General features: G+C 51.1%; 1 protein-coding gene and 1 long non-coding RNA gene across 11 annotated transcripts in view; one reads left to right on the top strand and one right to left on the bottom strand.

Moving 5' to 3' along the window:
- The window catches only part of LOC309667302, a 247793-nt gene that overhangs the window by 57392 nt on the left and 163171 nt on the right, over positions 1–27230 (bottom strand). The gene's annotated exons all lie outside the window — the stretch shown is intronic.
- SYNJ2 (synaptojanin 2) overlaps positions 1–27230 on the top strand; it is a 99500-nt gene that overhangs the window by 63003 nt on the left and 9267 nt on the right. For 4 of the 10 annotated variants that reach the window (XM_082475541.1, XM_082475544.1, XM_082475538.1 and 1 more), the window contains 17 exons: positions 1097–1158; positions 3913–4009; positions 6489–6661; positions 8060–8141; positions 8866–9015; positions 9097–9367; positions 11722–11913; positions 13195–13276; positions 13929–14069; positions 15656–15848; positions 17922–18080; positions 19809–19965; positions 20958–21075; positions 24498–24716; positions 24964–25042; positions 25585–25753; positions 26216–26389. In XM_082475541.1, coding sequence (XP_082331667.1) covers positions 1097–1158; positions 3913–4009; positions 6489–6661; positions 8060–8141; positions 8866–9015; positions 9097–9367; positions 11722–11913; positions 13195–13276; positions 13929–14069; positions 15656–15848; positions 17922–18080; positions 19809–19965; positions 20958–21075; positions 24498–24716; positions 24964–25042; positions 25585–25753; positions 26216–26389 — 2518 coding nt within the window. Of the gene's footprint in view, positions 1–1096; positions 1159–3912; positions 4010–6488; positions 6662–8059; positions 8142–8865; positions 9016–9096; positions 9368–11718; positions 11914–13194; positions 13277–13928; positions 14070–15655; positions 15849–17921; positions 18081–19808; positions 19966–20957; positions 21076–24497; positions 24717–24963; positions 25043–25584; positions 25754–26215; positions 26390–27230 lie in introns of all 10 variants that reach the window. The other 6 variants (XM_082475545.1, XM_082475543.1, XM_082475539.1 and 3 more) reach the window with 3 other exon arrangements.

Here is a 27230-nt window from a genome sequence, read left to right as displayed (position 1 = left end):
TAATATGTTTTACTTTTCAACTAACAGGTGATTTATGGAGACACTGAGACCATACAAGTATCCTGCTCCTCATCAAATTTTCCCCCAAGATTTATGGTCAATGGATGACTTTTGCTGAATAATTTTTTACTATGATTGATATAAGATGATGATTTTCCACCACTCCCTCCATGTTTATCAGTTGGTATTTTCTGTAAGGAAGAACGCTCTCTTCTTGTCCCCCATGCGCCCCCCGGCTAGCCATCTACCCAGGCAGCCACCTACCTGCCCACCCATCCATCTATCCATCCACTCATCCACCCATCCACCCATCCAGCCAGCTCTCATCTGTATAGATTCATGGATTCCTATTTTATTCATCAGGTTATAATCCACTGCTGTCCTTACATTATTTATTTATTTATTAATTAACATCTTTATTAGAGTATAATTGCTTTACAATGGCGTGTCAGTTTCTGCTTTATAACAAAGTGAATCAGTTATACATATGTCCCCATATCTCTTCCCTCTTGCGTCTCCCTCCCTCCCACCCTCCCTATGTCCTTACATTATTCGACGTTCAAATTGTCCCAGATCTGTCCAGAGAGAGTCCCCTCAAGCAATAACAATATGTAGTTTAACGTTTGTTTTTTAAGCTTCCAGTGTTAAATAGGTAGTTCTAAACAATAAGGCAAAGTCGTTTGCCAGTAGTTATGACAGCTCAGATTTTAGGGGCAGTCAAGATCCCTGGAGTTGCCGAAGAGGCTGGAAGCGGTTTCTTTCTCCTGGTTGGCTTGGCCTCACCTCTGCACCACAGAAGGGTTTGTGGATCTGATGTGGGCCTCATGGTCTTACCCTGAAGTTTGTCTTCTGTTTGTAGAAGAACCCAGCCGGCGTGGTCCACGCTGCAGTTAGGACGGGGCTGAAGCAGAGCCAGACTCAGGCTGCAGGACCTGTGTTCAGGGCCCGGCCGTCCTGGGGGGGCGAATGGGCCATGGAGGGGCCGAGTGGCTGCTGCTTGTGGCCTGGCTGGCAGCAAGAGGGCGAGTGGGAAGGCCATCGCGTACTGGGTTCGCAGGGCGGGAGGCGTCACCGGTGTCCTTTCTCTTTGATTTAGGTGGGTTCCCATCATCTGAGACTCAACAGAGGCCTGGAAGCCAACGCCCCTGCTTTCGACAGGTAGGGTTGTCCGGCCGCATCCTAAGGCTGTTGTCCTTCCTCCCATCAGACAGTAGTACAGGAGCCAGGGTGCCATGGGAAACGGGAGACCCCAAATCTGGAATCTGAATCTGCCTTTTACTTTGGTTCTTTATACAAAAAGGCAGCTTACAAAATGGAATTTTTACTTGCTCTCAGGTTTCCCTGAAGGTTCATTCATAAATGCTCAGGTAACACTTTGCAATTATTTTATCTTATCAGTTCCTTCTGCATTGAAGCTTTATCTATTTGTCCTGGTTAATAAGGGATCATCCAAACTATAGGATATTTCTAAGCTGGTTTGTTTGTGTTTTTAAGGTAACATATTCCCAGGCTTTAAAAAGTCACAGTGTGGAAAGGTATAAAGGAAGAAGTAGAAGTACCCTAACTCCCAATTCCCACTGTTAGTTAGTTTTCTATATATCATTCTAGAAAAAATTCTGGCATATACATAGTTCTTTGTTTTTTTGCTTCATTGGGTCTTCGTTGCTGCGCATGGGCTTTCTCTAGTTGCGGCGAGCGGGGGCTACTCCTCGTTGCGGTGCGCGGGCTTCTCATTGCAGTGGCTTCTCTTGTTGCGGAACACAGGCTCAAGGCGCACGGACTTCAGTAGTTGTGGCGTGTGGGCTCAGTAGTTGTGGCTCACAGGCTCTAGAGCGCAGGCTCAGTAGTTGTGGCGCACGGGCTTAGTTGCTCCGCGGTATGTGGGATCTTCCCGGACCAGGGCTCGAACCCGTGTCCCCTGCATTGGCAGGCGGATTCTTAACCAATGCACCACCAGGAAAGTCCCCATAGTTCATTTTTTAAAACACAAATTGGATCATTACACACTTACTGTTTTACAACTCGCTTAAGAAAAGCCACCGCTAACCTGAACTCTTGGTAATTTGTACTTGAAATAGTTAATAGCTTTTAAAAATATTTGTTTTTTTACTCTAAATGTTAATTTTAAAATAATCTTAATGGGTATAAAATACTTCTCAAAGTAATTTTTTGTTTATAATTTACTTTATTTATTATTTATTTACTTTTGGCTGTGTTGGGTCTTCATTGCTGCGTGCAGCTTTCTCTTGTTGAGGCGAGCGGGGGCTACTCTTCGTTGCGGTGCGTGGGCTTCCCGTTGCGGTGGCTTCTCTTGCTGCGGAGCACGGGCTCTAGGTGCGCAGGCTCAGTAGTTGTGGTTTGCAGGCTCTAGAGCACAGGCTCAGTAGTTGTGGTGCACGGGCTTAGTTGCTCCGCGGCATGTGGGATCTTCCCGGACCAGGGCTCGAACCCGTGTTCCCTGCATTGGCAGGTGGATTCTTAACCACTGTGCCACCAGGGAAGTCCTCAAAGTAATTTTTTTAAATGTTTGAATCATTCTAGCTGAAGCTTCATTTGGACTTTAAATTTGCTTGCAGCCTTCTTATTTACCTTAAGATTGGTGACACCAGCCCACCTGTGCCCCCCTAATTAGCATGTTACACACAGGGCACACTCAGCGCTGAGCAGCTCAGACTCCCCCACTGAGCAGGGCCTGCTCTGTCTGCACCTGTCAGACCTCAGGCCAGGATGCACCTTCTCCGGGGAGGAGGAACCAAAAGAGCCCGGAGGGACCAGGCCACGTGTGGTGTCTTCGGCACCTTCCCCCGGGGCTGCCACATAGCATGGCTCCAGGGGCGGTGCACAGCCTACCGGCTGTGAGGAGGCCCTGATCTCCCAGATTTGATCCAGCCCTGCATCCTCCGCCTGGGAGGGACTGCAGACAGGGCAGGGCTGCCAGGAGCATGGCCCTGGGAGAATTCTTCTTCATGGGGGCGGAGCCCTCGGGCGGCTCATCTTCAGCTGTCTGCAGAGGGACATAAACTGCCCACTTCAGAATCCACATTCCTCTACGCAGTGCTGTACCTCTGAGTTAGTAAGAGAGTCCCTTTTTCTCTTATTGGGCTAAAAATGGTTCTTTTGTGATAATTAACTTTAAAAAATTCCATTTATGAGAGAAACATGTTATTGTAGAAATTTGGAAAATACAAGAAATGTTTAAAGAAGGAAAGAACTTAAAATCACATAAAATTCTACCACTTTTAACATTCTGGTGTGTTATTTTTTTCTCATTTTAGACATTAAGATTGCAGTATTAAATTAATTTTACATTTGCTTTTTGCATTGTGTATTTTCCCTTTTTTAAAAAACTACATTTAAATATTTCTAACAGTATTAAAATTATAAAGTTACTTTTTAAAAGCTGCTGGTAAAAGATAAATATTAGAGTCTCTCCCTGCTATTTCAATATATGTATTTTAAAATAGTCTCTGGTATACAAAGAATTTCCCTAAAGACTGAAATTTCATTATACCTTCTGGTTCTGGTTAAGGTTAAACATCATGAAATGCAGCACTTAGATGAAAAAATTGGGCCCTGAGGTTGATGCCTCCTCTCCTACCAGTTTTTCTAGTTCTGAGAAGGTACCAAGTGAAGTGGATTAACTTCAAAGATAGGCACGTCACATTTATAAGGCTCTGTTAATGAAAGGCCAGATTAGCTGTTCTGGATTTAATGGAGGACTTTATAGAAAGTCCAGCATATCCTCCACCCGATGCCACGTGTGTGTAGAAGTCTGATGTGCTGTGTACTCTTGGCCTTTCGTACGGGACAGCTCGTCCAGGACCTCCAGTGCCTGGCAGGTCCCCTCGAGGGCGGGGCCGTCAGTGTGTGTCGCGGGGACATGGCATCATGCGCGGCCCTGCTCTGTTGCAGGCACATGGTGCTTCTCAAGGAGCAGTATGGGAAGCAAGTGGTCGTGAACCTGCTGGGGAGCAGAGGCGGAGAGGAGGTGCTCAATAGAGCCTTCAAGGTAACTGGCTTCCCTGCCTGGGGGGGGCAGGGAATGAGGGAGCCAAGGGGCCCCTGCTCAGGGCGGGCTTCCATGGGGACTGGGGACAACAGCCCTGCTTTCCCCATGTTGGGGGAGACTTTTTCTATCAGAGCTTCAGCATTAGGTGATTTGGGCTACTGACAAATGAAGTTTAATTTCTGTAAAGCAATGGCTGGGAGAATTTGCTCAAAATGAAAACAAAGCATCTCCCATCTCCAGCTGCATTTCCTCCACTGCTCCCCACTGGGGCATCGACCACCTGGGATGGCCAGGCCTTTCCCTGGCTCTCTTGGACGGGCACACACATGCGTGAACGCACACATGCATGCACGTGCACACGTATGTTTGGGCTTCACCCCGTGCATCCCTGACCTGCTCAGGGAGCCGGAGTTCCCTCTTCCCTTGTTGGTCTGGCCCAGCTGCTGGCCAGCACCTTCTGGCACGTTCAGACAGACACCCGCAGGGCACTTGTGCCTAAGTGGCTCTTCAGAGCCCCTGCTCGGTTTAAAGCAAGCAACCCTAGATAATTTCCTCCTGTGAACTTGGAGCCTTCAAGTCATCCATCCTTGTCTGGGCTGCCCCTGAAAGCTGCTTCCTGTGTCCAGCTTTCTGTGGGCTCCCCGCGACTTCCGGCACACGTTCAAGGGAGATGCATGGAGAAACCCTGGGCGGGGAGGGAGCAGTGAGCAAAAGACTCCGCCCACCTCGCCTGCATCTCTCTGTTCCGCAGTGCTCCCACGTGTATTCGGTCTACTGTAGACCAAGCTGCAGAATGAGCTGTGGGCTGTGGGCCTCCACAGTCCTTTCCCAGCAGCCCATGTTCCCTGCTGAATGGGAAAAAAAAACCCCTGTGGTTGTTCAGAGCTCAAGGAAGCCCCTTAGGGAGAGAGTTTGAAGTCACGCCTCACTTCTCGGGAAGAGTGTTCCCTGTGGTCCTGGCCCCTGGCCAGTAGAAGCTGAACCCAGCTGGGTGCTCATTTCCCTCTGTTTAGGAAAGCCATGTGCTTGGAGCTGAGACTTGCTGGTGGCCAGTTTCACTTGGCCAGACCTGCTTTTCCTGTTTGGTTTGTTGCTATTGGCAACAAGCTCGAGACGTATCTCCACTGCCACCCATCTTGGCAGCCGTGTTGGCAGCTTATTTTAAGGAAGAAGAAGGGGAAAAAAAAACCCTCGAGAATCTTTCCCCTTTATGCCTGGATTTTGGGGAGAAGGTGTCCTCAGCACACCCCCATCAGCTGGTGGGCCCCTGCGCAGGAAAGGCAGGAGATGACTGCAGGCCTCTGGCCCAGCAGGGGAGACCAGACTCCTGGGCAGGTGGGAGGTAAGGGGTGGACCTTACCTGGAGACACCTGGGTCGTGCATGGTCCCAGCTCGGGTATCACATGGAAGGAGCTCCCTCAGCCTGTCAGCTCTGCCACGCTGAGGGCCACGCACAGGCAGCCGGCCTGTGACCCGTGGTTATCAGGCCACAGGGGACAAGGCACTTGCTCCAGATCATGAAGCCACCAAGTGTGAGTGCTTCAGCTTGGCCGACTACTTCCCAACAAGACCTTCTTGATGACGGCAGCTGCGCGTTGGTTTGCATTCTAGCGCAGGAGGGACGGGCACTCCGAGTCCTCGGGACCAGATGGCCCGAAGCCCTTCTAGTCCTTCAGAGTCACTAGACTCTGGCTGGGCAAATGCTGGACAAGTCTGACCTGAAGCCACACAGGAGGGTGTGGTTGGCGGTCCGAGGCTGGGTGCCCTGGGAAGGCAGTGGTTCATCCTTTGCCCCGGGGCTGCCTGGTGAGAGGCTGAGGCTCCTTGTGTGGAAGGCAGACCTCTGCCAGGGCACCACGCCTGCCCGGCACCCACCGGCCGTGCTTCCTCAGGTCTGGCTCTGCCTTCAGTCCAGCTCACATGCTGGACCCGGGCCCGAGTGGGCCCTGAGACCCTGTCTCCCCCACCCTGGAGTTTCACTGGGCTGCACCTCCCCTCACTGGGAGGCCTGGAGGACTTGCCGAGGGACTTGGCCGCTTCTGAGCACACCCTCCCGGAGTCTTGTCTTGTCAGGATGGGACTGGTTACCAGGGCAACAGGAGCTGGATTATGAGCTCCGCAGCCTGCTGCGCTGCCCTGTACCTGGTGCGCCTGTGGCACTCGGGTGCCTGCAGAACAGAGCGGTCCTTCCCTGTGGGCATCCTCCAGAGAGCCCTCTGGGAGGTGATGTTGGTGCAGGGCCCTGGGCTGCCCCGGGGAGCCACACCCACTCTGGCTGTCTTTTGTCCAAGGTGGACCTTCTGCAGGCAAGATGCTCTTTGTGGTTTTGTCCCCAGGGTCTTTGTGCTGCCCTTGCCGGGTCGGGGCTGGTAAACCACCGGGTCCACCGTAAGCCTTCAAGCTAAGCCCTGCACCGTGTCGAGTGACGCGGTTGGCCGCTCAGATGCCCTGCCACCCTCTCCCTTCCTTCCCCTTTCAGAAGCTGCTCTGGGCTTCTTGCCACGCCGGCGACACGCCTATGATCAACTTTGACTTCCATCAGTTTGCCAAAGGCGGGAAGCTAGGGAAATTGGAGAACCTGCTGAGGCCACAGTTGAAGCTGCACTGGGACGACTTTGATGTGTTTGCCAGGGGCGAGAATGTAAGTCCACGGTGAGTCTCGCCTGCGTCTTGTCCTCCCGCCAGGTGAGCTGCCGAGTGGCAGGGGCTCTCCCGGGAGCGTGCCCTCCCTCGCTGCTCCTACGCTTGCAGTTTCTGGGGCCGCAGGCTCGGTGATATCGGGCACCTTGGGTTCTGGCCTTCTCCTTTCCCTTCCCACAATCGGAGGTGCTTGTGAATTTTGTGAGCAGATGATAAATCATGGTTTTCTGGCAAAATGTACTGATGGTGGGGACCGGGTTAAACGGTGGAGCCATGGTGACCATCTAACTTATCATCCGAACTGTGATGAAAATTAGAAAGAGTGAAGGGGGGCAGCTGGCATAAACCCGATTGCCTAAGGGAACTGGGATGCAGATTCCCTGCTCAGAGTGGAGGAGAAGGAAGTCCGGTTTCCGCAGATCAGTACAGTTGATGCTGATTATTCACAGATTCCATATTTGCAGATTTGCCCACTTGCTAAAGCTTATTTGTGACCCCAAAACCAAACTCTTAGAGCATTCACGGTCATTCAGCAGACCTGCTCAGAGCGGTGAGAAACTCGAGGCGCCTGCCATGCGTGTTCCCGGCTGAGGTGGGGCCAGGCCCCGCTCGGCCTGCTTGTTTCAACTCACCCTGCAAACACATGTTCCCATGCCATCTGCTTGTCGCCACGGTTTCACTTTTTTGTGCATCTTGTCGGTGATTTCACTGTTTAAAATGCCCCCCAGGTGTGGTGCTAAGTGCTGTGCAGGGTCCTAAGCCCAAGAAGGGTGTGATGTGCCTCACGGAGAGAGTACGTGTGTTCGAGAAGTTTCGTTCAGGCACGAGTTACAGCGCTGATGGCCAAGACTTCATTGTGGATGAATCAACAATATATATTAAATTAGGTGTCTTTAAACAGAGACACACATAAAACAAGGTTATATATTGATTAGTGGATGGAAATACGCGAGCAGAGGCTCACGGGAATATAGCCCCCCCAGGAGCAGTGACTCAGCGTTTGCTGCTTTGCTAACAAGGTCATTCGCCAACAATTCACACAACTTTCTAGAACGTAACTATGGTAATAACGAGATCTGACTGTATTTATAACGGCCCTGGTGTGCAGGCGCTCTGGGCTTGGCCACCACTCCAGCAGTGCTGGGACCCACTGCGCCGTGTACCGTTGCAGAGCCCCTGCTGGGGTTTCCGTGGGAAAGACAAACAGCTTAGGATCCACCGGGCTGAGTAACTCTGGTGGCTTTGGGCTGCCCAGGTGGGCTCTAGTTGGCAAGCGGCCTACCGGGGAGGAGGTGAGGGCTTCTCTCTCGGGACGAGGTTCCTTGGGGGCCTGCAGTCAGACGGGCCATTGTGCCACGGCCAGTGCTCCTTCCAGCAGAACTTGTAACTTGTGTGTGTTGTTTCCCGAAGTTTTCAGAAAGGCACTTTGCGGATGAACTGCCTCGACTGCCTGGACCGAACCAACACGGTGCAGAGCTTCATCGCCCTCGAGGTCTGTCTCTCGGGCCATCTGTGTCCTGTCCTGTGCCTTCAGGGGGACGGGCGGGGCTCAGCACCCTTGTCGGCAGGATGAGGGAGGCCTCGCTGGGCTGACGTTCCCACTGTGGGGAGGGCATCTAGAGATGCGTCCGGCGTCTAGAGAGGTCTCCCTGGGTAGCTGGCTTGCCGATGCCGTGATGTGCCTTTGGCCTATCGCAGGCACGCTTTCACACGCTCTTTGGAATGCACCCCAGACATGGTGGCCCAAAGGTGCTACCATAGCCCAAAGGAGAAACGGCAGCCGTGGGTAGTGTTTATTGTGAATGCTCCCCTAGAGGAAGGCGGGGTGAGACCGCCTGAGGTGAGGCTGGGTTTGAAGCCTGGGAGGGCCTTTGAAGCCTGTGGTCTGCTGCCTGGGTGGCCTCTCCTGGCTCACCGCTGGGAGGAGGAGTGGGGTCCGCGCTGCCTGCCGCCCATCCCTTGCTGTCCTGTTTGCGGGTAGTATTGGGGGGGGAGGGTGTCAGAGGAGGGCTGGGTGAAGTGTAGATAAAGTCGGGTGAGCTGTAGAAGCCCCGTTCTCTGCTGCGAGGGTGCCTTGTCCTCTGGGGGGCACAGAGTCACCCACAGCGATCCTCTGAGGAGGAACTCACGGGGATGGCGCCTGGTGGTGTCCCCTGGGCGCCTGGGGGGCAGCTTCCGGGTAAGAAGTTGGTGACCGCTGTCCCCTCCTCTCCCAGGTCCTCCACCTGCAGCTTGAGAGCCTAGGGCTGAATTCAAAGCCCATTGCCGACCGATTCGTGGAGTCCTTCAAAGCCATGTGGTCTCTGAACGGGCACAGCCTGAGCAAGATGTTCACGGGCAGCCGGGCCCTGGAAGGGAAGGCCAAGGTAGGGGCAGGCCGCGGGGGGCGGGGGGCGGGTGGTGCCTGTACAGGCCCCTCTCATGGCCTGTCGTCCGGCCCGTGGCAGGTGGGGAAGCTGAAGGACGGGGCCCGGTCTGTGTCTCGCACAATGCAGTCCAACTTCTTCGACGGGGCGAAGCAGGAGGCCGTCAAGCTGCTGCTGGTCGGGGACGTCTGCGCTGAAGAGTCTGCGGACAAAGGAAGGCTGCTGCTGGACAACCAGGCCCTGCTGGGTGAGGGGCTCCCGCTCCGCCTGGGGAGGCGTCCGGCTGCCCTGCCATCCAGAGGGCGGTGGTTGGGGGGTGCCAGCCTTCCCACCCCTCACGTCATCCCAGATGGTGGGTGGCAGGCGCCCCCCTGAGCTGCGGGGCAGCGGGAGGGAGCTTCTGTGCTCAGATCTGATCCTTGACGGTTCTCACAGTGTCCATGTCTTTGAATGTTAACCCCTCCAGGAATCTTTCTCAGCTTGAAAGCGTTCTTGGTCCCATTGCCAACTCTCATTTGTGGGGAGTCTTCCATGAGGGTGGCCTCCTGTTTCTATTACGGCCCCAGCGTGATCAGTCGCATGGTCTGACCAGCTGATCTAAGCAGCTTGCCGCTGTGTTTCGTATTTTAGGAGATGCTCAGCCGGGTGCAGCCGCACGAGGAGGCAGAGGAGAGGCTCAGGAAAAAACAAAGTTAATACACTCACAGGTCCTAGAAATGCCACTCGGGACCACATGGAAAACGCCAGGGTGGTCAGGAGGCAGAAGGGCACTTAGGCCACAGCCTTTATTGGGGTTTCCATAGGGAAGGCTGGGCAAGGTGTAGGACTGGCTAGTTTGAGTAACCGTGGGGGCTTTGGGTTAGGGATGGGCTCTAGTTGGATGGGACCTGGTCCTAGGATGATTAAGGCAGAGGAACGTCACCTCTGGGGTGTGCCGGCCAGAAGGAGGAGGTACGGCTCTGGGTGGCTTGTGTGCGTGTAACAGGCTCTGGCTGAGTCTGAGAGTTGGCTTAGCCCCGGGAGGGGCAATCTCTCCCCAGCCAGAAGGTCAGACACCACAATATACAGAAGATAAAAATGTGTCCACAATACCAGCTGTCACTGTGGTTTCCGGTGCTTTCTGGACTCACGTGAGAGCTCACTCTTCTACTTTCTTAATTTGCACCATTTCCAAACCGAGAGGCGGGGAGAAGTGGAGAGGGGTCCACAGGGGTCAGAGTTAATGTCTTTGAGTGTTAACTCATCCAGGAATCTTTCTCAGCTTGAAAGGGTTCTTGTTCCCATTGCCAGGTATCATTTGTGGGGGAGTCTTCCATGAGGGTGGCCTCCTGTTTCTATTCCGGCCACAGGACCCTGTAGAAATCTCCCAGAGATGAGGACACCTTCCACTCCTCAGGGGCAAGACTGTCATGGTTCCCTCAATAGCTAGAGGTTTCTTTTTGTCTTTTTTCTAGAGTTGAGATATATTTGATACATAGCATTACATTAGTTTCAGGTATACAACATAATGATTCGATATTTGTATATGTTTCAAAATCATTACCACAGTAACTCTAGTTAATATCATCACCACACATAGTTACAATTTTTTCTCTTGTGATGAGAACTTTTAAGAAGTACTCTCTTAGCACCTTTCAAATATACAACACAGTATTGTTAACTGTAGTCACCACGCTGTACATTATATTCCCAGGACTTATTTAACAGGAAGTTTCTACCTTTTGACCACCTTCACCCACCTCGCCACACCTGCACCCCAACCTCTGACAACTGTTCTCTGTATCTGTGAGTTCATTGTGTGTGTGTGTGTGTGTGTGTGTGTAAGATTCCACATATAAGTGAGCTAGAGGTTTGTTTGGGAAAATTTTAGTGGCATCTTATCCCGTAGAGCCTGTAAACATTATAGGGCTCATGGAAAAGAAGGGGAGACACAGTGTTTTTCCTTATAAAAATGTATAACTCTTGGTTTAGAAATTTTTGGTGCTTTTGAAAAATTAGTTTGCCCGTGCTTAAAATGACTTCATACCCCTTTTCTACTTTTTTTCTTCCATCATTGGGGGAACTCCTATTTGGCTTCTGGTAGCCAAGGTGACATTTGTGTCAACCCTGGAAACAAGGCCAGCTCAATAAATGTGGAAAGAAGCTCTGAGTAGTACAGTGAGTCTTATTTCATAGCAAAGTAAATGTGATAGATATTTGGGCTAAGTCCCTAGTTTAAAAAATGGACTGTATTTTGGCTATCTAGAGGAGGGACTTGGCTCAGAGTAATGATTTTTTAAAGGCTTAAGTCTGAGGTAAGACAAACAAAACATTTCAGGCATACGGATTGGAAGGTGGAAAATGCAAAGATGGGTGTCAGACCCTTAAAGTTCTGTGTGTATATATTTAATATGGAAAGTTGCAGCGTCCCCTTGATTAAATTCCCACGGGATCGTGGAGTCACCGCCGAGGATGAGAGTCCCTGTGATCTGATGTCACAGCCTCTGTGGCTCTGTTGGGGGAAGGATGCGGAGGGGACGTTATGGCAGAAGTGCCATAGGAAAGTGTTTGTGGGTGGTTTTTAGCCTCTTAGCACCTTTATAAGCAGCGTCCCTTGGTCCGTATAGATGGGATCGTGCATCCCCCTCTGACAGAGAGCCTGGCCATGTTTCTGGGGGGGTGCGTGGGGATTGGGGTGCAAACATGCCCTTTCTGTGCCCCCAGCAGTGACTCCCAGGATCCTGCGAGCCATGTCGGAGCGCCAGGCGGAGTTCACGAATTTCAAGCCGGTGCGCGTCGCCGTGGGCACCTGGAATGTGAATGGCGGGAAGCAGTTCAGGAGCAACCTGCTGGGCACCGCCGAGCTGGCTGGCTGGCTACTGGATGCGCCCGTGTTTTCTGGAGTCTCTGGATCCCAGGGTGAGCGTGGCCGGGACAGGGCGACAGGTGCAGACCCCCGGCCGCCGTCTCACCTCGTCCGCAGGTGGACTTGGGAAGTTGGGTATTTGGCCTTCTCGCCCCTTGGAATGTTTAGAAAGCTCCGTGGAAAGTTAGACCACAGACACGGTTTTTTTTTTTGGCCGCGGCTTGCGGGATCTTAGTTCCCCGACCAGGGATCGAACCCAGGCCCTCGGCAGCGAAAGTGTGGAGTCCTAACCACTGGACTGCCAGGGAATTAATTCCCTGTGTACCTTTTAAGAATAAAACAATTCGGAGGTTGACACCTCACCTTTTGTCTTATATCGTGCAAGGTAATATTTAATGGCCTCAGAACTCAGGATTCGAACACGTACTTTTTCTCCAGTCAGCGCTTAGGTAGGGGTTTTGCTTTTTCCCGCTCACCTGGATTCTGGAAAGACTCGTGGTCCGGTTCCCTGCCTGTTGATGTGCGGTGGAGGGCGGGGTCAGCTCTGCTTACGTACCTTGATCGACAGCTGTCTGGGACGGTGCCCAGAGCCCCGTCCCCGCTCTCTGTGCGCTGTCTGCATGTGGCAGGGGGTTGGGGGCAGGGTAGCTCGAGTACCTTGTTCGGAGTCGCTGGGATGCCTCAGGCAGCTGTGTCAGGACACATCTGGAGGCAGGCAGCAGGTGGCTGCAGGGCTCTATTAACCTAAGATTCCCTGTTAAAGGGGACAAAGAGAGAACGGATGAGCAGCACTTCTGCTCGCCGTGCTTCCTGTAAACCAGGCATTTCTGGGGCAGAGTTCATCAGAGCGGGTCCCAAGCAGGGCTGGATGTCCCCTTCTCTGACCATCAGGACAACAGTGCCCTGGGACAGGACCACAGTCAGACATGATCCCGGCAAGGCTGGCCCAGCGCTGTGAAAAGTACTGAGGGACACAAACAAGTTGCCCCCTGGCAGCTTAGGGTCTGGATGGGGCGGTGGGTCTGCTGCGTGTGGAAGTTATCGGTCCAGGCACTCTACATGTGTTCTCCGATTTACGCTTTACGACCACCCTGCGAGGTGGCCACTACCGTCCCTTTTGCAGAGCAAGCAGCAGAGTTTGGAGAGGTTAGTGACGCGCCCAGGATGTAGCCAGGGAAGAGCTGTGGGCACAGTGGGAGCTGGAGGGAGGTCGGCGCGTGGAGCTCACCACGTGGTCTGGAGGCGTCACCCAGGCCGTGGGACGGCTGGCCCACGAGTCGGCCAGCACAGGCCTCCGTGGGTCTGACTTCCTTCGTCTCCTGCTTGTTCTGCAGATGACAGCAGCCCAGCTGACATATTTGCCGTGGGGTTTGAAGAGATGGTGGAACTGAGCGCAGGGAATATCGTCAACGCCAGGTAGGCGGCCAGGCGTGCTGGGGTGGGATCCTGAGCCGGGAGCCTCTGCGCTTCTGACTGCTCCCGCCTCGTCCTCACAGACATATGCCTCTCCCTTCCTCTCTCTTTGCTGATTAAGGAAATAGAAGGAAGGGGGGCGGTTAGGCTCTGTACTAACACGTGGCTGCCGCCTCGGCCACGTGTCCAGTGATTCAGGCTGCGAGCTGGCATGTGTGAGCCCCGAGGGCATGGGCCGGGCTGGGCGGGGGCTGACTCACGTTTCCTGTGTGCGAGTGTAAGAAAGAAACCAGTACAAAGGAAAGAAAAGCACTGGATTAACACTTGGTGTGAGGTCAGCTGGACTCTTTCCTTCCTAGTCCGTTTCAAGGCACTTTCTGAACAAATGATAAAACCTGGCTCTATGGAGGTCTTATGAGCAAGGCCCTGTGCTGGGGTTCAGGTGGCAGGGGTTGGGTGGGGCACACGTTTGATGTGTACAACACAACCAGAAATATGCGGATAGCCCATTGCAGGGATTAAGGCTCACATGGCACTAATGCAGGAGCGCGCAGGCAGCATGACGTCAATAAAGAACCCACTGAGGGCTAGAGGAGTTTACAGGTGGGAGAGCCTGCTTCCAGCTCACGCTAAACAACATCATTCTTTTCTCCAGTACCACCAACAGGAAGATGTGGGGTGAGCAGCTTCAGAAAGCCATCTCACGCTCTCATAGGTATATTCTCTTGACTTCGGCACAGCTGGTGGGCGTCTGTCTTTATATCTTTGTACGTCCGTACCACGTCCCCTTCATCAGGTAAGAACATTTCGCTTACGAACATCTGGGGGAACACGGGATTGTTTGATTCTGACTTCCTTACCCCCACCCCCTTCCTGCCACAGGAATCAGGACCTGCCATTATTTTAGATAAATGTAACAAAACCCCCAAGGAAAAACCAAGCTGAATAGAATATTGTCTAGCATTTAAAAAGCCACAGTGGGAACCTTCTAGCTCAGGAAGCTGGACCATTTTTAGAAAGAGTGTTTCATGATCCTCGTCACCCGGGCTCAGTTTTGCACAAGGAAAGGGATTCCTTGCTGAAATGTTAGACAGGAAACCTCTGACCAAGAGCTGGGTAACTCATCAGGAAATGCCAATTCTTTTGTCTCTTTTTAAAAGAATTCTAAATAAGATGCGTGGGCAGAAAGCCTCTACCACTGTCACCCCGTTATTGGGTCTCCAAAGTGAGAGCTTCGTGAATGTCAGAAAGGGAAAAAGCTTAGGAAAAGCGTGTCTTTTAGGAAAGCCCGTGCGTGTCTGTGTGTGTGTGTGTGCATGTGTGCGTGCGTGGGGGTTTTAAGGTTTGGGAGGAGCACCTCTTTCCCCTCACCTGTCTCATAGCCTCACGTTGTTCCCTGGTCTCATTCATGTTGTTGGAACGTCCTCTGGTCTTTCTCTTTGCCGATACCAGACAAAGAGATACTTGGAGAGCAAGACTGTGCTCTGTGCTCATAATCCTCTTCTATGACCTTTGGGAAATGTTAAAGTCTGTGTCCCCCAGTTGTTTGCTGTGACAGTCTGGCAGTGTCCACAGTGAGTGGGTAAAAGTCAGTTACGGTCAGAGTAAAGGTGAGGTTAGGGTAGAGGTCAGAGATAGAACGTGAGGAAGGGAGTGATGCCGAGGGGCTCCGGATTTCCCAGGTGCCAACTAAGGTCCCAACACCTGTGTCCCTTTAGCCTCAAGCTCGCACATTGTTGGCAGGTTATCCCCGTACCTTGTCTGTTGGGCGACAGTCCCAGGGAGCAGGCGGAGGCTTCGGCCCCTGGTCCTGTGGACCTACGCACTCACCTGTGTGCATTATAAGTTGGCATTTTAACGCCAGGCGTCTGCTTGGAAACCACCCGCCCAGCCCAGTATAGATAACTGGATGGTTCCTGTTTTTTAAAATGTGTTGATTACCTGATGGCACCCCCTGTACTTTGCAGAAGAGCCGTGTGGGATGGGGTCGGGGCTGGGGAAGTCCATGCTGCTTCTGCCGCAGCAGCGAGACCGGACGCGGAGGGCCGGGGTGGAGGTGATTCAGCTCCACGGTGCTTTGTGAGGTGCTTACGTGAGCACCTCGGAGCTGGGGCCGTGGAGAGGATGCTCCAGCCCTCCCACAGGGCAGCTGCCCACGATGAGAGGAGGGTCAGGAGTGATGCGGAGCTGATGGCAGTCCCGCTGTCCCTGTGCGGCCTGGCCGCTGAAGATGGGGTGGACCAGCCTCTGAGCCGAGGCTTTTGAGGTTCTCAGATCCGCAAGCCTCACGCCGCCGCCCGGATCTTCTCTGTAGCAAAGCTGCTCATGCTTTTCCTTCGGAGCCCCTGAGAGGCCCCCCTGCGTGTGCATTCTCTGTTCCAGGGACGTGGCGATCGACACAGTGAAGACGGGCATGGGGGGAAAGGCGGGGAACAAGGGCGCCGTGGCCATCCGCTTCCGGTTCCACAGCAGCAGCTTCTGCTTCGTGTGCAGCCACCTGACGGCCGGGCAGTCCCAGGTGAAGGAGAGGAACGAGGACTACAGGGAGATCACCCAGAGGCTGAGCTTCCCGACGGTGAGCAGCGTGGCAGAGGCGGGTGAGGCCCCCCTGCTCGGGTCAGCCCCACACACAGTTTTCTGAGCTGCTGATACGGGCAGGCGGTGGCAATACGACCGTAGGCGGGTCCCTGCCCCTGGGGGCTCAGCAGTGGCGGCGGGGAAATGACCAGGGGTGCTGCAGTAGCGGTGAGCAGGGAGTCCGGCCCAGGAGTGTTCTGCCTCCTGTATCTCTGTGCGTTTCCTGAATGTCCTGATGTGCCCTGCGTTTTCTTATTCTAATTCAACTGTATGGGATGGGGAAAGAAAACCAGTGCGTCCATGCCTTGTCCAAGTTGGTGAAGAACATTGGAATCCAACCAGTATAAGACTTGGTTTTCTTGAGACTCACACATACATTCTGTTGTGGCCCAGAAGAGAATACACGTTTTTGAAACCAGTGAATTCTTGGCTTAGGAGCTCTGGATCCTGGTGTGGTCTCGTGGTTGCCAGTACCATGCGTCATGCCGCCCTCTAGTGGTAGTCCAGAGGTTTTCATTCTGAAGCCGGGGGATCTTTTCGAATTCAGATTTGAATGTTTTCCTTTCTGTGCAAAGATGATGGTCCCGCACACCTTCAGCCTGGTGCAGACACCTATTTCCCAGCAGTGAGGGTAGACTTTAGCCGTTCCTGCCACACATTCTGTCCGTGCCTGAGACAAGGTTGGGCTGGGTCACGGAGCTCTTCCATGTGAGACCAGATCCCTTAAAACTGACATCCTGTTCACTGGGCTGCCCTCAAGGCAAAAATTCCTTAGTTTTCATTAAGAAGTGCTGTAATCCTTGTTGGAGTTTTTATTTCTTGGATTAAAAAATAAATGAGTTGGGAAATTTGCAATTGTAGTTTCCCAGATTATGTAGGGCTAATATTTTCTTTGTGTGTCTGTGTAGTTAAAAAAGAAAAGTCCAACCCTTCTCACTTAAAAAGTGCTATTTCAAAGCAGCAAACATGGGACACATTTAAAATAATTAAAGGGTTTATACTATAGCTTTTTTCAACAGAAATATTGACGGTACCTGTAAGTTAATACTCTGTACCTGTTCAGTAGAGTAGCCACTAGCCACAAGTAGCTATTTAAATGTAAAGTAAATAACATTAAATAAAACTAAAAATCCCTCGGTCACACTGGCCACATTTCAAGTGTTTGATGGCTACACGTGGCTGGTGGCTCCTGTTTTGGACCGCATGGGTAGAGAACATTTCCATCGCTACGGAGTGTTCTATTAGGCAGTGCAGCTCTGCACATTTATTTTATTTGGCTGTGATAATTTCAGTCTTTTGTATAGCAGAAACAGATTTTGGAGCTTGGCAGATCTGAGTTCACGTCTTGTCTTTATCATGTACTAGCGGTGTAACCTTCAGCAAAGTTTTTGAACTTTTTTTTTTTAATCTATAAGAGAGCCATTAGTGTGTGCTTCACAGGGCTGCTGGGAGGACAGTGTGCCCCAGAACAGAGCCCAGCATTGTAGACAGCTGATACCGTGCTGCTATTGTTGTTGTGATTCCTGGGGAAGGGAGGGGAAGATGCCACAGCTCTCCAGGGCTGCCTGGGGCAAGATGGGGGAGGGGGGAGAGAGAGAACTGGAGGATCACAGGATGAAAGTGTATGAAATCCACCAGGTTTTACGAAGTTGCGTGTCCTGAGCATTAATACTTATTTTCTTAAACCTCATTCTCGTAACACTGAATGTTTGGGCAATTCTTCTTAGGATACAGACGTAACAAAGCAGGGGTACATCCTGATGGTGGAGATCCGCTCGGCAGAGTAAATACCAATATCAGTAGTCATGCTCTCTCTGTTAGAGTTGGAGCTTTCTCCAAACCACTCGAAAACACTATTTAAAATTTAAAAATTAAGCCATGTGAAAGTCCCTCAATAGGTTTATGGGATTAGTGAAAAATGAGATGCTCTAGCAGACTTTTCTTCTTAAGTAACATTTTAAGAAAAACACATCTGCTTATCATCTGTACAGTGAGTTTATTTTTCTCCCTTCTCCCACCTTCCTTGCAGTGGGCCGAATCATCTTTTTTTTTTTTTTTTTTCATGACTTAGGGAAGAAACATTTTTTCTCACGATTATGTGTTTTGGTGCGGCGATTTCAACTACCGCATTGATCTCACTTACGAGGAAGTCTTCTATTTTGTGAAACGCCAAGACTGGAAGAAACTCCTGGAATTTGATCAGCTACAGCTACAGAAATCAAGTGGAAAAGTAAGTTGTGCTTTTAAAATAGTTTTTAACACCTGCTCCAACATGGAATAGCTTCTGCTAAATGTACACGCTAGCGTTCGCGAATTAAGCTTCATGTGTGAATTTAACTGATTCTGATAATGGTAAAAAAAAAAGGCGTCTGGCGTAAGAAGTTAGAGAAACGTGAGCGTCCATGCACACTCACGTCCTGTTCCTCCTTTCGGTGGCCACGGTCAGGGTCTGTGTCTTCTCATGGCCAGAGGGGCCATTGCTCTATGAAAGGACACTGGACACACGTCAGCCACCGCAGGAGCTCAGGGCGACAGGAGCCTCTCTGCCCACGCTCTGTGGTTGGAGGGGGGTCAGCTGTCCCTTCCTGCTTCGCACAAGCTGAGCCCTGGTCCAGCTGTGCTCAGTTTGAGTCCAAGCTGCTTCAGACAGCCGCATGTCAGCATCTGAGCACGTGGCCGGTGAGGCTGTTGGGTGTGATGTACGCAGTCCACGTGCCCTGTACTCAGGGTGACGCTCGCAGGGACGGCTGTGTGTCAGGTACGCTAAACCAGCAAGTGACACGCTAGATTCTGCTCAAAACATTTTATTGTGGTATCTCTGTTTCTTGTTAGTGAACATACTAACAAATAAATTAATTTAATACACTAACAAGATCTAATACATTTTACACGCCAATTTGTACACATAATCCTCAAGACCATCCTACAGATTAGGTATTACACCCATTTTACAGATAAGAAGACTGAGGCCAAGGTCAAACAACGTGTCCAAGGTCACACAGTCAGTAAACAGAGGCATGACAGAGCCCAAGACTGTCACGCTTCTGATGAGACTTCCCCTCCCTGACCTGGTGTGGTTTTTTAGTGCCTCCTTAGGCCATGATGTAATAGGGAAGATTCAACTATAGAATCTGTCCTCAGTTCTTCAGGGTCACACTGGCTGGCCTCCACATGACTCAAAACTTATCTTCTCTTTCACGTGAAACTGTTTGTTCTTTTGGTGCCTGTTTGCTTCCTCGCAGGACAGGCTGAGGGGAGGGAGGCGCAGCCAAATTCCATTTACCTGGTGAAAATGCAGCGGGTTAGATGGTGCAGGCAGGGAGGTTAAGGCTCCTCCTGCAGCGAGATCTGGATGCTCCTCGAGGTTTTCTGTCGTCCCCCCTCAGTGACATGGGTCGCTGGGGGTGGCCAGACGGCAGAGTAGCCACACCACTCCTTCCTGCAAAGGGTCGGTCTTCCTTCCTCCTGCCAATATTCTCCACACCCTTCCCCTCGGGCGCTGAGTGAATGTCTGTTCCTGGGTCTTCCCACAGCATCAGGGCTGGACCAGGGCTAAGTGAAGACGGAGGAGAGCCGGACTTCAGTTCTGGGCTGCTTTTTACCCAATTGGTTTTGTTAACAAATATGGATCGAGGCCTTGCCGGGGCTGGGCCAGGCGTTCCCCTCGGCCTGTGCCTGTCAGTGTCACCCGGGCGCTGACAAGCAGGCGTGTGACAGCTCGGGTGCTGAGGTTGGTTGGAGACCCAATGGTGTGTAAGTCAGCAGAACAAAGTGATAATCATCATTTTTTTGGCCAATTAAAAGGCACACATATGTCCAGTTTTTGACATATTTGAAAATATGATATAGCTTCTGTTACTTTAGGAATAAAAAACACTCTGGAACGTGCCTTCTATTGGCATGTAACATACATGATCTAGGAAAACTAAGATGGTCCTGTGACTTCTTCTCCCAACAGATTTTTAAAGACTTTCACGAAGGCACCATTGACTTTGGACCCACCTACAAGTATGACGTTGGCTCTGCTGCCTACGACACAAGTGACAAATGCCGCACCCCGGCCTGGACGGACAGGGTCCTGTGGTGGAGGAAGAGGCATCCTTTTGACAGAACAGGTGCCTGAGATGTGTGCGCTTTCAGAGCTGGAAGGGGGCAAGTGATCAGTGCCATAGAAGGAATATCACTTTCCTTTAGTCCTGCGCTCTTTGTTATAAATAACAATTCTCTTGATAACCCAGAACTACACAAAAGTCATCCCAGATGTTAGCCCTAAGCTTCGGGAGTTGTATTTTGGGGGCGCTCCCCTCTGGCTTCTTTCTAGAAACTCTGCTCCTGGCTCCCACAATCCCTGCCTCATGGCTGTCCCCCCACACCACCCTGCCACCTTTTGTTCCCAGCGGGGATGCGGAGAGAGGCTACAGCTCTTCCTCTCTGGCACTTCTGCCTCTCACACTCATGCCTTTTTTCCAGCCCATTTTGTTCAGCTGAACTCTTATCTGCTTAAAGCCCCAATTCCAAATCAAATATGAGCAAGACACAGGAAAGATGAGTTTTGTTTTTTTTTTTTAATCAATTAGTGGTCTATCATGTTTTGAACAATTATTGATACCCAGCTAGGAAGTGCAGTTTGTTTAAAATTCGAATGCCTATAAACTAATACATAAACAACTAAGCTTTTCTGGTGAGACGGATGCTGAGATTTCAAAGCCCAGAAATCTCACCTGCAGATTGAGAAGATGCATTTTTGTTCAGATCACTTTTGTGGACATCTATGCAAGAGGCTGGATGCCTTCAGGTTCTTCGTCTCTGCATCTCCTGCTGTACAAAGAGCTGCAGATCTCCTGTTTCCCGTGGGCCTGAGGCAAAATCCCCGCAGCAGCGATTTCTGTGTTCTCACCCAGTTTGCCCGCTGGGGAGGAGTTTTTACCCCAGGCCCCAAGGCCACTTTGACAGGGTTTCAAGTCCAAGGGGTTAGAACGACTGAGTCTGAGACAGGAGGTGGTCCGTGACGTGGCTTCCTGGTGCACATGTCTGTAATCGGCATTCATGTATGTTGATACAATTTTGTGTTGTATGTGTGTCTCTTGATTGGAATCCCCGTGAGTAGCTGGAGAACTCAACCTTCTAGACAACGATCTGGACACTGACACCAAAGTCAGACACGCCTGGTCTCCTGGTGCCCTCAAGTATTACGGCCGAGCAGAGCTGCAAGCGTCTGACCACAGGTATGGTCCTGGCTACCGTGGGCACATCCTCTGCTGAGGAAGGCAGGGTTGGCTGCTCCCCGCAGAGAACGGACCTGCCTTCCCCATCCGAATGTGTGTGTGTGTGTGTGTGTGTGACACACAGTAAAGAGCAAAGAACAGTAGGACAAGTAGCTGTGTACTTGCCACTAAGAATTAATCACTGTTAGCATTTTGTCATTGCTCCATGTCATAGGTAACATCTTTTATGAAAATTGCAAAGACACAACCTGTGGTATTTTATGTCTTTTAAATTCTGATAAATTATGTCATTGTGCAACTTGCTTTTTTTGTTACCATTTTTGAGATACAGTCACATCATTTTTAGAGATCTGACTCTTCCATTTGTAACCGCTATCCAGTATTCCGCTAAATATATCCACGCGATTTACCCATTCATCTAGCGATGAATATTTTTTCCAATGTTTTATTGTTACAAACACCATAGGGTTTTTACAGTGTTGCATTCAGGGTTTTTGATACTCTGAGCTGTTGCTTTGGCCTAGTGCGTTGTGACTTAAGGATGGAACACAGCAGCAGAGGTCTGTCAGCTCGGCATGCACTGGGACTGGCCACAGAGGGAGGTTATTCTTGTAGAACATCTTTAAAGACAGAAGTTGGCATTTGACCTTCCCACGGCTGCTACCAAAACTATCATGTCAGTTTCAACTTTTACAAGAAAAGAAATTAAGAGAGTTGGTGGTGAGCAATTGGACAGTCACTAGGTCGAAATCTTTAGATGCTTCTGATTTCTTGAGAAAGCTGCTGTTGCAAATACATACCTAGAAATGAGCGTGGGGAAATCTACAGATGTATGACTTTCAGGTTTCCTAGTTCAGTGAGTATATTTAGAAGCATTCATTTAACCAGTATTTACTGGGGGGTCTTATATTGATATATAGGCCCTGTTCCTGGCACTGAGGATAAGCAGTGAACAAAACAGATGATACCATGCTCTCAAGGAATCTTCTAGTGAGGACAGACAGACAAGAAACAGAAGTGCCATGAATGAAAAAAATAGTAGTGGCCGGGGTCAGTCAAGGGGTTGGTGCTATTACATATCCAGTGTTCAGGGAAGGTGCCTCTGGTGACCTTGGAGCCGAGGCCTGAAGGAAATGAGAGTGTGAGCCATGTGTGTATCAGGGAGAGAGCATTCCAGAGTGGGAGTGTGGAGTGAACATCTAGGAGTTCGGAGAATAGAGAGGCTGGAGAGAGAAGAGTGAGGGGAAGAGTCTTAGAAAAGGAGGTGAGATGAGCAAGAATCAGCCTGCGTGGAACCCTGTGGGCCATAAAAAGGACATTGGGTTTCACTCTGAGCGCAGTGGCATTGTGTGGCCAGGTTAGAACAGAGTCACCCGAAGAAACTCCAGCGGGGCCAGCATGGAAGGAGGGAGGCAGGGAGGAACCGAGGGACGGGGTGGCTTTGGACCAGGGTGGTCGTGGGTTGCCATGGTGAGCAGTGGTGGGTTCTGGATAGGTTTTGAAAGTGGAGCCAGCAGAACTGGCTGATGGAGTGGATGTGGGGTGTGAGAGAGACGAGGTGAGGATGACTCCAGGGTTTTTGGCCTGAGCAGCTACAAGGATGAAGTAGCATTTACTTAGCTGGCAAGACTGGGAAGTGCGGATCTGAGCATCCTGGTTTGAGACGCATCTTAGACATTTATTGATTTTTCTAATTACAAAACCAGAACATCTTGGTTCTTGACAATTAGGGGAAATACACACAGACAAATCATCCATAGTCCCACGCTCTGAGACCATGTCTGGTGACAGTTCGTTATGTGTCTTTCCACTGCATCTTCCACGTACATTTTGCACCGAAATATTAACCTGTGTGTCGTGTGTGCTCATGCTATAAGCTCACAAGCTTATAGATGTTTAAATGTGGATAAGAAAATTAGGATTATGTTATGTGAACTGTTATCATTTGCTTTCTTACTTGCTACATTAATTTTTTTAATTAAGCTTTTCACTATCAGGTAGTTACAGATTCGCATGCAGTTATAGGGAATAATGTAGGGATCCTGTGCACCCTTTACCCAGCTCCCCACAGCGGTAAGACCCTGTAATCTACAGCGCAGTGTCACACCCAGATATTGACTTCGATATGGTCGGGACAGAACGTCTGTCACCACGGGGACCCTCGTTTCCCTCGCTCCCACTCCTCCCTAACCCCTGTCAACCACTCCTCTTTTCTCCTTTTCCAGCATTTTGTCATTTCAAGAATGTTATAAAATGGGACAGAATTGGGGGACTGGCTTTTTTCACTTGGCATGATTCTCTGGAGCTTCTTCCAGTTGCTGGTGTGTCAGTAATTGGTCCCTTTTCATTGCTGAGTGAGTGAGGCTGCCTTCCCGTGTCTGCACCCACTTTCATCAGAGATTCTCCGCTTCTAACACATGAGGCTCCTCGGGAAAGTTTTTCTCCCACAAAAAGTTTTTAAAAACCCTCAGCGCATATTGCTGTGTCAGATTTTTCTCTGTCTTCTTTTTTCTTGCTTCTAGAGGCAAAAAAGTCTAATAATAGTAATATGAACTTGGGGGGATACTACTGATTTACCACCCATATCTCTTAATTTTTTCAACGTTCGCTGGTTTTAAAGGTTGCCACCGTATTATATGTTATTTTGTATTATGCTTTGTTTCCACTTAATATTGTAAATGTCTTCAATAAGATTACATAATCTTCATAAGAAAGGATTTTCTAAATTTTTTGTAGAGTAAACCCATCCCCGTATAAAAATCACAACAAGGTTTGCATTATTTCCTGCTGATCTGTTTTTCTGTGTATGTCAGATAGATTTCTACAACATTCTTCTTAATGAGTGCATGGCATATGGTCGTGTGGCTGCATTGTAACCTAACGCTTTCCCTATCCTGGGACAGTTAGATTGTTCCCCCTTTGTCCCTTCCATCAGCAGTGCTGTAATGATCAACCTCGTGTATAAATCTTTGTCTGACCGTCTGGTCGTTTCCTTAGAACAAAGTTCTAGAATTGAGACTCGTTGGTCAAAAGATGAACATTTTTGAGTTTCCTAACACAAGTTGCCAAACAGCACCCCAAAAAACTTGAACCCCTAGCCCAGGGAGAATCCCCTCTTCTCTGCATCCTCGGCAGTCCTGGGGTTGCATGTAAAGAAGCTTTGCTCATGGCTGGTGTGGTTTTCTCTCACATCATCCTTAGATAGAAATGCCAAGAGAATACCAAGGTTGGGGAAAGACAGACTGAAACCCCAGGACCGGAGAGCTTAGTTCCGGGGCCCGTGGCCGGGGGCAGGGGGCCACACACACAGGCTGTGTCATGGTGGAGGTTTACTGTTGACAGTGGAGTCGGGACGGAGCCGGGGCTGGGGGCTGTCTTGTCCCGAGTTAACGGTGCCCGTCTTCCCTCCGTGTCTGACGCAGACCCGTGCTGGCCATCGTGGAGGTGGAAGTGCAAGAAGTCGATGTGGGTGCTCGGGACAGGGTGTTCCAGGAAGTGTCCTCTTTCCAGGGCCCCCGGGACGCCACCGTCGTCGTCAACCTTCAGTCGCCAACCTCCGAAGAGAAAAACGAGTTTCCCGAGGACGTGCGCACGGAGCTCATGCAGACCTTGGGCAGTTACGGGACGATCCTGCTCGTCAGGTGGGGACGCGCGCCTCGCGGGGCTGGTGCGCACATGGCGGGGCTGGTGCGCGCCTCGCGGGGCCGGTGCGCGCGTGGCGGGGCTGGTGCGCGCCTCGCGGGGCCGGTGCGCGCATGGCGGGGCTGGTGCGCGCGTGGCGGGGCCGGTGCGTGCGTGGCGGGGCCGGTGCGCGCCTCGCGGGGCTGGTGCGCGCCTCGCTGGAGGGCGCGCTCCCGGGGCTGACCTGGCAAATCTCATTTCTCCCAGGATCAACCAAGGGCAGATGCTGGTGACTTTTGCAGACAGTCACTCGGCGCTCAGCGTCCTGGATGTGGACGGAATGAAGGTGAGTTGTGCTTGGTCACCGAGGGAGCGGGGCTGCCTGTCGCCGTGGGCGTCTTGTGCTTTCACGTGGCCGGGTCTGCGGGTGTAGATGCCACAGGAGGGCGGGAGCTGGGCCTTTTCATTCCGGCATCTGATTCTGGTAGCTTCGTCGAGGTGTCTACTCCTCGCAGAACTGGGGAGAAAGCAAGTTCTGGAGTACAGCTCCGCCTGTGTTACTGGGTCTGTCTGCGCTCACACCCTCCCATGGGACTGTTGTGATCCTTCTCTTCAGAGCGTGTGGTTTGGGACATGCAGCTCATAGGTAGTTTTCGTTTTGATAATATCCTGGTTTTAAGTTCACATGGAATGAAAAGTGACAGTTCAACTTTTCTTCAGGCCAAATGTGAGCTGTGCTGGGCCTGCCTGAGGTCTAGACCCTCGGCTTTTCTTGGCCAAAGTGAAGGTGGGCCAGGCTCCCGATGCATGCGTTTGAGCGAGAAGCGCTTTGGGGTCAGAGGGTCTGACGTCTGCGCTCACGCACAGGTGGCCTCTCTGTCCTCACAGGTGAAAGGCAGAGCCGTGAAGATTAGACCGAAGACCAGGGACTGGCTGAAAGGTTTGCAAGAGGAGATCATTGGAAAGCGGGACAGCGTGGCCTCCGTGTCCCCCACCGCCAACTCCTGTCTGCTGGAGGAAAACTTCGACTTCACGAGTCTGGATTTTGAGTCAGAAGGTGAGTCATCCTGCGAGTGAGGACTTCCCGGTGGTGCGTAGGGTGAGGCGGGCAGGCGAGACGTTCTCCCAGCAGCCGACACGAGAGCCTCAGGATCCGTTCTGAGACCCGCCCTCGGGAAGGTCAGGGAGGATGCTTAAGTTCCGGCTTACTCTCCGTGCCGGAGTTGGGTGGTATTCACAGGTAGGCGTGATGCACGCAGTGACAAGCAAGACGGGAGGTGTCTAAAATTACACTGAAGACAGTTTGGAGGATGTCAGGGCTGTGGGCTTGTCCTGTGTCTCAGGCACTGATGGAATTGGGGTCCCAGCCCTGCTGCCACGTGGGTGCCCCGGGCTGCTGGTGGCTGTGCCTCAGGTGTGTCCTGACACAAGCCACAGGCCTCGACGTTGAAACAGACCCACAGATAAAAGACTAGGCTCTTTCCCCCTAATTGTTTGCTGTGACATTTCCTTCTCCAAGGGGATATTCTCGAAGACGACGAAGACTATTTGGTGGATGAGCTGAGTCAGCCTGTGTTCTCAGATAGTGAAGCGGGGGGAGACGAGCTCGCCGATGCCCCCAGCTCCATGGCAGTGGCGCCTCCCAGCCGGTCACCGGCACTCACCAAAAAGAAGCAGCATCCAACCTACAGAGGTAGCTTGGACCTTCCTTTTCTAAATCACCTCTGGTATAGCGATCACTCTCTCAGCAGCCGGGCGTCACATAATGCCGCCGTCAAGTATGCATGGCCCATGAACAAAGGGGTAAGAGAGGTCACAAGTGGGTGGGTAAAAAAGAGGTCAAAGTGGGTAAAAGAGGTTATGCAAGTGGTGAAAACCGGGCTCTGAGAAGGAATCCAGCTGCCGCCACACTGATTTCCTCTAGTGATTTTATTTTTTTCCAACAACTGGTACCCCCTATAACATACCGGATTCATGATCATTAGTTTCCTCTGTGCAATTTAAATTGTCATAGCTCTGAACTGGCTTTACATTTGTGATTCTTTTTCCCTCTCCAAAACTTTTCTGATTCAATCCCATAAGGGACATATTCAATATCTATGTCCTGAGTTGCTGGTGTCTGGTTACATTCATATACCGTTATATTATTATACAGTAATATTACACCTTAGCATCATTATGTCATTTTAGACTTAAGAGGGACTGAAAGTCATTGGGATTGAACTCCAGGTCCCTAGATTATTAGCGCAGAGTAGTTCATATTACACATCAGACTCTTCAGCTCAGTTTCAGCCATAGCCACAAGTGCCTTCCAGCTGCTGGACATTGTGTCTCCCCCTTGGAGGAGAGCAGGTGCAGGGGCTTAGCCACGTGTCAGGACCGTTTGAGCTGTGGCTGAGAACAGAGAACAGAGTTGACAATAAGATGCTTCCCAGAAAAGGTACTTTGCTGGGACGGGTACAAAGAACCCCCAAGCCTTTTTGACTGTATTTGGTCCCAAACCCGGTCAGTAGCCTGGCTGCGTTGAACCAGAG

The sequence above is a fragment of the Balaenoptera physalus genome (genome assembly GCF_965194825.1).
Source record: "Balaenoptera physalus genome assembly, chromosome: 9".
Taxonomy (NCBI): Eukaryota; Metazoa; Chordata; class Mammalia; order Artiodactyla; family Balaenopteridae; genus Balaenoptera; species Balaenoptera physalus.
The sequence above is the reverse complement of the archived record's forward strand: the minus strand, read 5'-3'. Positions and strand labels throughout refer to the sequence as shown.